Genomic DNA, 12,756 nt, shown 5'->3' with positions numbered 1-12,756 from the left:
TGGGAGGCTTCACAAGCTTCAATAATTGAGCTCATTCCTCATGAGGCATGGAAAAAGAACTAGGCAAACAAAGTCCCTTGACGTTGAGTCGATGAAGGTGAGCAGGAGCTATTTGGAGACTCTGGTCGACAAGGACTCCACGAAGGAGACAATCGATGATACGAACGGCGTATCTCCTGCCAGCACAAGGGTAGAATGATGACTGCCGAGCAAAGCGCATCTAGTACATCCTTGCCTACATTCAAAGGAGTGAAAATTCCTCCTCCATAAAGTTTTTCCACTTCATCCTCGAAAATCGTGCAACACTTGCTCCGAAGCACAAGCCCTTGTAGATTCCTAATCCGGAATACTAGGTGCTCGAGGTGCGAACTCCATCCTATCAAGCCAGACAAATATAGTCTCCATTTTAGCCCCTGCGTATCTATGGATGCCTTCATGCTGAGAAGCAAGTCATTGCATTTGTGAATCCATGACAAATATCAAGTGATCAAGGATTGGGTGAGGGATTTCAGCCATGTGCAATGAGGTAAGGATTGGTGGAGTAGGGAAGTACAATATAGCCCAAATAACCCAAGTGCACTGAAGAGAACCCAAATATTCACTTTCCCCAAACCCGAACTTGTGCACTTTTGGAATCCAAGTGCTCTACCCTATCCAAGCAGTCAACGCACACGGATAGAAAGATGAAGCTGTCGGTAGAGCAATCACCAAACATGAAAGAGGCGGGCTGATCTTTAAGTTCACCCCATGCTTTGCATACCACTCTATCCATGCTTGCATGTCCTGTATTGCCTTGCAATCGGGCACCATACTCACATGCACTTTACGATCATCTGCTTTCTTGTACATTGACACGATATGTGGTCTTTACTACCACATTTAAAGCATTTTCCCTCTCGCATGTATTGTGCCCTTTGCTACTGAGATAATCCATAAGTGCTTCTCTTGTTCCAAGGCTTCTAATCCATAAGTGCTTCTCTTGTTCCAAGGCTTCTTCTCTTGTACATTTTCGGCTTTCAAAGCACTTTTGGCATCCTTAAAGTCACTTTTCGGTGGCTGTCCACTTTTTTGCACGCTAAAACTAGCTTTGTCCTTCTCTTTTCCCATGCTTACGTCAATCTTTGATTGCACCCATTTGACATTGAGTTGCTCAGAGGCTAAAGCTAACTTTATGAGTTGTTGAAGAGTTTGATTGTGGTAAATTTCTAGTGCATTTTGGAAGATGGGTTGCAACCCCAACTCAAACTTCCTCTTCTTTTCCTCTTCATCTATCTTCATAAAGGGAATCACTTCCAATAATACCTTCCAAAAGTTTGATACATAAGAAGTGATTGAATCCCCTTCTTTCTAGCCCAACTAATCCCACTTTTTGCGTATGTTCTTCGCAAAATTGGGAGAGACAAACTGAGCACAAAATTTGCTTTTGAATTCAGCCCATGTAGCAATGGTGTTGCCAAAGAGCTTCTCGGCCAACGACCAATGTGCAATAGTTCCCTTCATGTACATGCCAACATGTCTAAGCTATGATCCCTCTGTGAACTCTCTCTCCCTCGTGAAAAACAATCTCAAACTAGGAGATGAAAGATAAAGCTTTGGTAGACTCATACTCGTCACCATGGTGGTTCTCAAATTTTACAGATTTGTCTCCTACCTTGAACTCTTTGGCCCTCTTGCTATGATGCACATCCTCCTCACCAATGTTGGCTCTTCTTTTGCCTTTGTCTCCATGAGGAATGTAACAGTCCAATTCCTTCCACGTAGGAGCCAAAACATGAGTCGGTTCCCTGCCATGTGTACCTGAAAATGAAGAAGCATGCCTGTGGGATGGGATTCCATGTGTAATAGAGCGACAGGTTACTGCTCTCTTGTTGACTTGTAGATTTCAGCTTTGTGGAAGCCGCTCCAAGAGGGTTTGGACAAGGTGGCTTTTTGAACATAAGCTCGCCCTCTTTTTCCTCCACCGTATCACCTTGATCCTTGGTTTGACACCCAATTCAAGTGCAACAGTTTCCAATGCAGCATTCACAAAAGCTGAGAGCCTTTGTGCAACAAATACCTACTTAACTTCTGGATCTTCATGCAAACTCTTCAATTGGGCATCTTTCTCACGTAGCGCCTCTTGAGATTTTCCATCTCAGCATGCATAGCATCAAGTTCATTAGTGTCTTGCACCTTCTCTTTGCCACGGGACGGCTGTCCCTCATTTACACAATCACCACAGTCTTTCCCTTTACTACGGGACGGCTGTCCCTCATGTGCATAATTGCCATGGAATGCATGAGATACATTTTCGGCATAGTTGTTCATCATTTGCACGGGTTCCATGGTGTACATTTTCAACAACCTGTTCTCCACGGGCTTGCCTTCTTGAGTATACATTCACTCCACTACATGTATCGCTTGCCATAACATTTAAAGCACTAACAGTTAGTGTATGCAATGCAAGATAGAATCATCTTCCACACGGAAAGGAGGAAGACCTTAAGCTTTGACACCAATGTAATTGCCCCACATAGGGCTAGGGCTGAGCACAATCTTGTCACACACTTAAACTATTAATACTAATAAACAAGATGAAATGGCACATAGCAATGCTGAAATTTACATGACACTGCAATAGGGCCGGAAAGGGCCGATCCCCTTGATGTTTGTATTATCAAGGAATTTTCAAGATACAAGCTTCATGGGCATCACATGCCAAATTTCTAGTGACATCCACGCAATGAAAACATTTTCCAGCCATGTTTTGTCGAAGCAGAGTTTGATTCCACAACTTTAGTCACGAAGAACCTCACTCCCTAATCTCCAGTGTCTTGCCACAAGCAGCTATGCTCCATTGGCATCCATACACAAGCATGTGTGTGCCAAGCCAAGTCATAGAAGACCTTAATGGTCAAGCCTGCAGATGTAGAGTAGGTAAAGAGAATTTGTGAAAGCTCTTTCCGCTGAATTTTCTGATTTTGAGAGAAGAAATCAGCTTTTGATCAAATTGTTGGTGATAGAAATGCTCCAAAGCATTTTCAGCAAGTGCATATCCAAGTGATAGCAACTGAAAAGGACTCCCAGGGGCTGGACAGCAATGTAGCACTCATTTGCCGGCTGTTCCAAGAGTTGGAGAAGCAAGAAACCATGCCAAAAAGTATGTATATGGACTGGTTTGCTGAAAATCGCCTTCCCTTATCTCCTCATGAAGTAGGCGCCTATTTCCCTTGAAGGGAGGGAGAGGATAATCCTTTCCATAAGTATAATGAGTGGCCATTGGGCCACCTCAATCAAAACCACACCTCTCCCATAAGTGGACCTTTCACACGCACGGTTCACGAGAGGGCGTCCCCTGCCCGTAAACTCTACACACAAATCTTGCACGCGATAAAACATTTCACGCGAAAATAGTTCTAGGCATGCAAGTATGCCATGCATAAGAATATATTGGTAAATCTCCCTTTCTTTTAGCTTGTAACAGGCGGTCATTCCAGGCATAGACATTACATTCCCAAGCCAACCGGAATACCGTAATCTCGATATGCACGCCGACCAAAATCCCTAGCCTCTCATACCCAGCCTACTGGCCCCTAGTGTAGACATCAATCCCCTACCATGAGGTGTCAATCCACATGACAATTGGCGTAGATGTAGGTCCGGTTGAGGCATGGCATCCATCTCTACTACCTGTTGGGTTCTCAGAGCTAAGCAAGTTGGATCGGTCCAATAATCCATCGTTGAAAGTAAAGATCCGGAGTCAATTGTCATTAGTTGGGCTGAAACCGGCCTTCACAAATCTGACGGGCGGTGAAACAAACACTTGCACATAAAACACTTCATCACCCATGAGAACCTAGAAAAGGAAACAAACAAGGGGAGCTAGAGTGCTCCTGCAAATAGTACAAGGACACCGATTGGCCCCAAAACGCAGTGGCGCTCCTAGCGGTATTTCTTTACTTGATCAAAGTTTGAGTACAAAGTACAACTTGTCGAATCCTCTACCAATAGGATCCCTCGAAGCTTTCACCCAGGACTTCCAAATAAAAACTCTCATTATTACAACAAAGTATTCCATAGAGAAGGCACACCTATACGACACCTCCCTGCTTAAAAAGGTCTTCTCCAGCTGTACCATGGATCCCACAAACCCTTTCCCGAACAGCAATAGCGTTGAACCAAACCACGTCCTCCCTATAGTCACAGCTTGCATGTAAGCTCGAGAAAACTAGAACCTGTTCACATGAATCCAGAGACATGTTTTCCACATGAAACCAAAGACCTGTATCCGATAAACCAAAGACCTGTATCCATAAACCATAGGCCTGTTTCCTCATTACCAGAATCCTGTTTCTTCCCGAAAACCAATGTCATGTTTCTATGATAGATAAACTATCCAATCAAGGTTGCCGAAACCTAGAGAGAGAAAGATAGAGGACGCGTCAAGCAATCCCTGAATACACATAAGTCCAGGACGAAGAGCAACACACATCTCTTCCAAGAACATCATCCTGTGTATATGTAGCTTGCTGGCTGCAGCCTGCCTGTAACCCTTGCGTGTAGCATCGCCCACCAATACCACACATACGCGTAGCCTATACCACACTTATGCGCAGCCTGTACCACACGTACAACCACCTGGTAGCCATACGCACAGTAGCACCCGCCGCCTATACTTCCTCACGCACGACCGCCAGTACCATATGTACGCGCAGCTGCGGCAACTCCACACGGCAACCTGAATCCAAGGTGATGCGCCTGAATATTCCACGTGCCAGTGCGATTGCTCAAGGAATATCATACACCATGTGCCACCCTTCACCTTATAAAGATACGATTCGCTTTTTCTCAAAAACGCCAAAAGCAGATGGCAAAAACGCATGCCTCAAAAATAATAATGCTTGTAAATCATCATATCCAACTAAGGCCTGTTCACACTGTCCGTGCCCGTGCCCATGCCCATCTGCTTGTTGTCCAGAGGGAAAAACACAGGGTCGTAACATGGGCATTCTCTACACTTCCATACCTATGGACAGGCTCCATAGTGCGGACATGACACCTTGTGGTAGGCTAAACCAATACTTATGCCACCCCTTACCACGGTATGCATAGATCATCCCAATTGCCATATCCACCTTAGGTACTACCATCCCAACCGGTTACTCCAAGAACCACACGAGCACCACTTGCAGCAAAAAAAAACAGCTTACCCCTTTGCGTTTGAACTGGAAACAATCCTCTCCACAACTTGGGCTTGATGAAGAGTTGCACAACACTTGCGTTTTCTGAAGATGGTTTGAATCACCTTTCCTCCCTCCATAAGATGAGGAATCAGCACTGAGTGCACGTTTTTCAGCGGACCCTTTCTTCATTCAATGAGCGGCAACAAAAGCTCTTGTGTTTTCACCTCTACGCGAAGAGCAATGTTTTCAGCAAATCATCACTCCACAAGATGGAAAAAAAAGCATATGCCTTTATATTTTCAGCCCCACACAATAAAGAACAGCAGCACACGACTTCACCAGGGCTCCCTATCGCTGTGCGCACAGTCAACTCTGCTATGGCAGCAAAAACACAACTCCAACAAGGCGCCGACAGCAACAAAACAAGAAAGAGCTCGCATGAATTAGGAGCAGGACTGCACATGCACAGATCCACACGCATTTGTGGCACCACGAGATGAATAGGAGTCGATTCTTCACGTTAAAGAGCAGCAAAACGCACCAAGACAGCTCAAAGCCAAAGCCTTGATACCACGTTAGTAAAACACAAAGCTATGGGAGAGAAGAGGAGAGACTTGATTGCATGAGCGCACACACGTTTGCAAAAGAGAGAGGAATAGAGCACAAGGGAACTTGCTTCAGCTTGATTGCACTTATAAATAATGTTACATGAGGATCCTTTATATAGGCACTGGGCCTAGCCTCAAAGTGAGTGCACTAAAGTGTATTCACACACTTAGTTTAGAGACCGTTCACATGCCCATAAATATGACACTATACGTATGCACTCTAATGTCCCCTCAAGGAGGTTCACAAGTGGAGATGCACCGTAAACCCTACATTCCACAGTTCTTTTCAGAGTATCCAGCATTGCTGACAGGCTATCAGGAGGCAATGAATGGGACTCCCATCATCAAGCTAAACATGAAGGGATGTAACATGCATCACGAACTTGGATACCGTGGGATTACTACACCAACACAAGTGCAAGGCCATAAGGCCAGACACCAGGCATTTTTGTGAGCCCTTGTCCGGGAACATTCCACCAAGGGGTAGTCACGGTCTATGTCGTGTACATCCCCCGCACACATTAGTGTTGTTCCTGTCCCACATACCCATGTAGCCCTCTTGTATGATTGTAATGCGTCATGTTGTCCCCTCATCAGGCTACTAGCCGAGTGAGCGTCCAAGCCATTTGTCACTTTTTCCATCCATGTGTGTGCAAACCTTTATTTTAAAGAACTAGCAACACCAACTAGCTAATGAGGACTTGTATTAAGGTCTTTTAATGACTTTGGGCAGCCCTTTGGCCACACACATTGGGGGCCATGGGCACTATGGGTGCCCATTGCCTTGGGCACAAGGCCCAAAGGCTAGGTGCCCATGGGAGAGGTCAACGCAAGACAAAATCAGCCCCCGATGGAAGTCCACCTACTCACGAAGAAGCCAGCCAGCCCCCGCAAACCTACACAAGCATGCACTTCAGCCCACAACCAGCATCTCTCATTCCCAGATCTATGGTCGATACAGCTGTTGGATGCAGCCCTCTTCCATAAACACAAGGCTGCAGAGGTCTAGATTCAGTCCCAACTTCCAAGACAGCACTGAAGTAAAACACAAGCATGTCAGCCTGTGTGGAGCAAAAATGCAAGTACATCTCTGTTCAGCAGATGCTACAACTGGCATCCAGCCTTCGGCCCCCATATCTCAGCATCTGCACGTCAATTTGGTCAGTAAACACAGAGAATTACAGCCCTGCAGGTCCGTGTTGGCGGGTCGTTCTCCTCAGCTGACACGTATACTCCTAGATATCCCATATAAAAAATCTGAAGGTCTATGACCTTAGAGAAAGGGCTAAATAGCCCGTTGGCCCCCCTATCCCTCCACCTTTAAGGTGGTGAACACAGGATTTCCAGGGTGGCAGGGGCAACCTGCTGGTGGCCGTCGTCGTGGCTTGTTGCACCTGTGCTACATCTAATATGGTATCAGAGCCATCGCAGTCTACCTCTGTGTTGCCATCTGCTTCCGCCTTGTGTACAAGCTGCAAGGCATAGGCCAAGCCAAGCCAAGCCCTAGAGCCTCTCCGAGCCCAAGCCTGCCATGCGCCTCGGAGCCAAGCGGCCATTAGAGCCAAGCCAAGCCTAAGCACCTCTGAGCCAAGCCATCCCTCATGCTGCAGCCTCTGTCAGATATTGTGCGTGACACCGAGTTGGATGACAGGAGGGTGTTGGCAGGTCGTTCTCCTCGGCTGACACGTGTACTCCTAGATATCCCATATAAAAAAATCTGAAGGTCTATGACCTTAGATAAAAGGCTAAATAACCAATTGGCCCCCCTATCCCTCCGCCTTTAAGGTGTTGGAACACGGGAATTCTAGGGTGGGGTGGGGGGGGCCTGTTAGCGACCATCGTCGTGTCTTGTTGCACCTGTGCTACATCTAATAGGCAGTCCATTATTTAATACAGTAATACAAACAGGTGGGGGGGGGGGCTCTCAGGGTTATTGGGAACTTCTCTCTCTCTCTCTCTCTCTCTCTCTCTCTCTCTCTCTCTCTCATTTCCAGTTTGTGAATGATCTCTCTATGTCAAGTAAAAGGTTCCACTGAGCTTCTGCATGTAACGTTGAAACTTATAAATGTATTATAGAAGCTCAATTGCTTGAGTATCTCAAATGGAAACGACAAGAGAATAGTTCAAACTTTTAAACTCTAATATAAGTTAATAGTTAGCGCAGTGTACTGAACATGATGATGTTGTAACGTGCATGTAAGCTTTCAATACTGGAAGTCATAAGTTGGCACTGGAAGTCATAAGTTGGCTCAAATACTCACTACAAGATATCCTGCAAAAAGCTAAAGCATTGAGCCCAGCCAAGATTAAGAACATGGTGGAGCAGCAAAGTTGCATGCGCTCTAGCAATTTATTGTGGATATACATAGATATATATATATATATATAGATGAATCCAGGAACATGCCCAAATTCACCTTTTACGAACGTGCATGATTATATGATTGGGATATATCCCAGCTTACAAACAAGAAAATCACTAGAAACAGTTTTGCTAAGTATACAAGGGCAAAATACAAATTTAAGAAAATCTAAAGTTAAACTGATAGAGTTACTAATAAAACAAGAAACTTAGCAAGTAATGATCTAAACCAAGAAAATTAGCTTACAAAAGAAGTGTGTTTGTGTGCGCGCGCGCGCGCGTCATGTTGTCCCCTCATCAGGCTACTAGCTGAGTGAGCGTCATCAAGCCATTTGTCACTTTTCCCATCCATGTGTGTGCAAAGTTCAAACCTTTATTTTAAAGAACTAGCAACACCAACTAGCTAATGAGGACTTGTATTAAGGTCTTTTAATGACTCTGGGCAGCCCTTTGGCCACACACATTGGGGGCCATGGGCACTATGGGTGTGAGAGAGAGAGAGAGAGGAAATGAAACGAAATGTCATATTAACATCTGCAAAAGGCCACAATGACCTATGAGACAAACAATACTTATGTTCTCGTCAGCACCCAAGCAAAGTTGCTCGCTGGTTTTGAAAGAGTAAAGAATCTTGGGGTTGCTCAGGTCTGCGCAAGGTGAATAAGTTCTCACATATTGCAACCCCACTGTCAAATCTACTAAGAAGTGTGAAGACCAAAAGACTACAGATTTGCGTAGCCAACAAGGTCTTCAAGGCTAAATTCACAGAGTATGGAGAATACTATGCTATTCACAGTCGTCATAATTCTACAAAGAGCACCTATTACTCACCCAAAGTTGAGGTTAAGGTTGCTCCAAGAGTACCATGATCCAAATTGAACACATACTAAGAAATGCAAGAAACCCGATGATGACACAAGCTGTCTTATGTGATCAATGTTCGATTTGTCAGAAAGGAAAGAAGCAGCATTCAAAGATTGCCGCTCTTCAAAGATTTTTGAGTTACCTTTTGAACAAGTTACCATGGACTTTATTACAATAATAACTTTGGGACGAAGCAACAGTTCTCTCTAGGAGGTGAGAATGTGTGTAAGATGCTAGAGGTAGGTGGGATTTTATTCAGTCTGCAATGTTTTTTGGAGCAAGCTGCTTTGCTGGCAAATTAAAACCTATCTTGCAGTCAAGTTGTCACCAAGCTCTTAAAAACCGCCCGCGGTGATGAATGCTATTTCTTGTGTTAAGATCACTGCTGTTTTTCTGTTGTAATAGATAACTATCCATATGTGCATCCAACAATCAATCCACACTACGTTCCCCACTCATTCATCGTCCATCATTCATCACACATCCATCGATCCATCATACACCTTGCATTATGCATCCATCCATCATCCAATCACAAATCCGCTATTCATACAGATTCCGTACACTATCAATCCATCAATGATCCCATCACCATCCAACCATCTAATTAACCAATACTAAAGCAAACCGTACCCTCCTTGTGCCACCACAAGTACTAATACTCCAGGGGACTACAGTTTGGCAAAAAATAGAGAGAGATGTAAGGCTTACCCTCGCCATTGTTGGCTGACAAGCAAGCACATGAGCACACAGATCCCATTCGACGCCTCTGCAAGGTCCACTTCCGCTTCACATAGTGGGGCAGAGATAGCCAAAATGATGAAAAGCGCGGATTCGTCCAACGGTCCGTTATCGCCTTCAATCTTTGTGATCCTGATTAAGCTTTGTAACCAAGGGTTTAGCCTAATCAATTTTTCTGGCAATCAAAAGCGCATCTGTGTGATCTCGATCAATTGGAACTCTGGGAAAAGATGAAGCCTTGTTGCTTGTTTCCAAGCTGTAACCATGCGCCAGGCCTTAAGATTTGTGATTCGATTAGTTAACCCTTTGCAGACGATGAAAACAAAGCCTGTGTATTTAGGGTTTCTTGGCAATCAAGCGCATGTATGTGGTCTCGATCGATTAGAACTCTGATGGGGGAGTGATGAGAAAGCCCTAACTAACCGGGAAAATACGAAGCCTTGTGTTTCCAAGCTGCGCCATGCCATTACTACTTTGCCATTAGCGGTTTTGTTGGCACGGTTAAGCTTAACCTCTTTCACTTTCTTGCCCCTGCCATTTTGACCGTTGGTTAGACTTTTGTACGCGTGTGTACACGTGTGTGAGAGAGAAAAGAAAGAGAGATATATTAAGCGTCTACTAAAGACCCAATGGGCCTATGAGACCAAAGTGATACCATTGCATATCTCATCATGGAATGGAAAATAAAACAGAAAGAAAACATAAACATAGTTATCTCACTGGGGTGATACAAAACTGTCCATGGAATACTAAGAATAGAAAAGAAAAGGGGGGAAAGGAAAAGAGAGAGAGAGGGGGCAGAGAGAATCTTTTATAAGAATGTATATATAAAATAGACGTGTGTGTCCACGCATGCGCACACGTGTGTGGGGGAGAGAAAGAAAGAGGGGGAGAGAGGTGAGTGTGTTTTCAACGTCGTATCCAAGCACTATATACATACATGAAGTGCCTCTGTGTGTGTGTTTTTTACTTCATAGCCAAGCATTCTATACATATAAATGAAGTGCGTGTGTGTGGGATAGACACACACAAAGACAGAGATAGAGACACATAGAGAGAAGAAGAAGAAGAAGAAGAAGCTCTTTTAACGTCGTAGGAACAATCCCAAGAGACCAAATATGATCTATCCGACGGGAGTGAGATTCGAACACAAGAGGTGTTGAATAACAACTCCATGAGCTAACCAATCTACCACACATTGGGTGATAGAGAGAGAGAGAGAGAGAGAGAGAGAGAAGTGAGTGTGTGTTAACCAAGCATTATATACATAATTGAAGTGGAAGGAATGGGATCTCTCATCACATGAACCCAATTCATGAACTACACAACCTACTTTGTGTTGTTGGTAATCTTTGGTAATCTTTGTTAAAAGTTGTGAGATGATTAGCCAAAAAGCTATTTTTGTTCATGGACCCCATTTTACCTTTTTTTATCGTTTTTACACATGACGGTGAAAAATTTACGATGGATCTTGCGGCATGGTGCATTGTAAATAGTTTGTGCATAGCATTGGACATCTCCCACCTAATACAAAAACGTATTGTAATAGTTTATATAGGCACTGGACATCTCCCAACAGCTAATACGAATTCATGGGCTCCTTTAGCCATTATGGCTTTCTACTTTCTAGCTTTTCAGTGGGCCATTTCAGTAGAACCCCTTCCACAAATTCTCCTTAGTAATAATAAGAATAAAAATTGTTACATGTTGAAAAGATGTTAGCATCATCAAATAGCCATGAACTAAGGAGCTTTAAAACACATAACTTGATGATAATCTATGTAGAGTTGCCTTGTTGAACTTTTCAAAAAGTTAAAGAGTTTACATCCCTTTCAATGTTAATCTTCACAAATCTTCTAGTGTTGGATGAGTGGTCACACACGCCACTACCCTCAACTCTCCTTAGCAATACTTTTTCAAATTTTAATGTTGTAAGGAATTCTTTCAAATTACCTTATTCTGAATACAATAATATCTTTTGGTACTTCGTTGAGAAAGTGAAAGAAAGAGAAGAGCCCAAGTTGAAAGGGCACCTAACTTGATGAACAAATATCTTCATGTAGCCATCATCTTTGTTGTCATCTCATGAAAGCCTCCTCATGAACAAACAATAGCCATGTGGAAAGGTCTTAATGTTTATTACTTATATAATTGTTTTACAAAGCTTACATCGCCAAAATCAAACATTTCCATGCAAAGTCTTGTATTATTCAAATTAGTTTCTTTTATCATGAACAAGCATAAACATTGTGTAGATAATGACATAATCATAAAGAGAGTGTTGTGGGTCTTCATTAACCAACTTGTATGACTCCAAGTCTTCAAATGCCTATAAAAGTAAGAGGTTTATGATTAACTTGGAGAGCTTTTATAAATTTTCCATAAACAAAAGCCAAGATGATAGCTTTTGAGGGATTTACAACGTAGGTTTGCAATTATATACCCTTTTGAGATTGAGATTAGGGACTATCTATTATGACACAATAATTTTCTTAAATCTCTAAAATCATTCAAAGGCCATACACCTCAAGCATAAAAATAGGGAGTTCCAAATTTTCTTCAATGTTACTCCTATTGTCATGCATCAAATGATTTTTTAAAGACTCCAAAATGTCCTTCCTTTTTCAACTTTGTGAAGTAATGCCCTAGTTTGAAGCCTTAAATTGGAAAATTAGGGCAATCAATTTTGATAATCATGAATTGATGCAAACCCAAAGTGCTCTAATCACTTAGGTAGGCGATTTAGACATCTATGTTATATCATCATAATTAATGGTTTATGGAGTATGAATGTCATCTCATGGGTAGTGTGGGTAGGCATTTAACTATTGTTGGGGAGTTAGTTCTGAATCTCATAAAAGCATGTTTATTAATTATAGGATAGTGGGCCTACGTAGATCGTTGGTATTTATACTATTAGGTGGGCCTACATAAATCGTTGGTATTTATATTATTAGGTGTTAAGTTATCAATTTATGGGCCTATATATGATCTAGTCTATAGACTAGGGCTACCAGAC

General features: G+C 43.1%; 1 protein-coding gene across 1 annotated transcript in view; it reads right to left on the bottom strand.

Moving 5' to 3' along the window:
* Positions 1-10,222, bottom strand: part of LOC147642246 (uncharacterized) — a 40,014-nt gene extending 29,792 nt beyond the window's left edge. Inside the window, exon 1 of the mRNA XM_086804377.1 lies at positions 9,708-10,222. Coding sequence (XP_086660503.1) covers positions 9,708-9,756 — 49 coding nt within the window. The 5' untranslated portion in view covers positions 9,757-10,222. The remainder of the gene's footprint in view (positions 1-9,707) is intronic.
* Positions 10,223-12,756: the final 2,534 nt, after the last annotated feature.

The sequence above is a fragment of the Cibotium barometz genome, chromosome 1 (genome assembly GCF_041138505.1).
Source record: "Cibotium barometz isolate CiBa-2024 chromosome 1, ASM4113850v1, whole genome shotgun sequence".
Lineage (NCBI taxonomy): Eukaryota > Viridiplantae > Streptophyta > Polypodiopsida > Cyatheales > Cibotiaceae > Cibotium > Cibotium barometz.
This window is presented reverse-complemented; position numbering and strand designations above follow the sequence as displayed.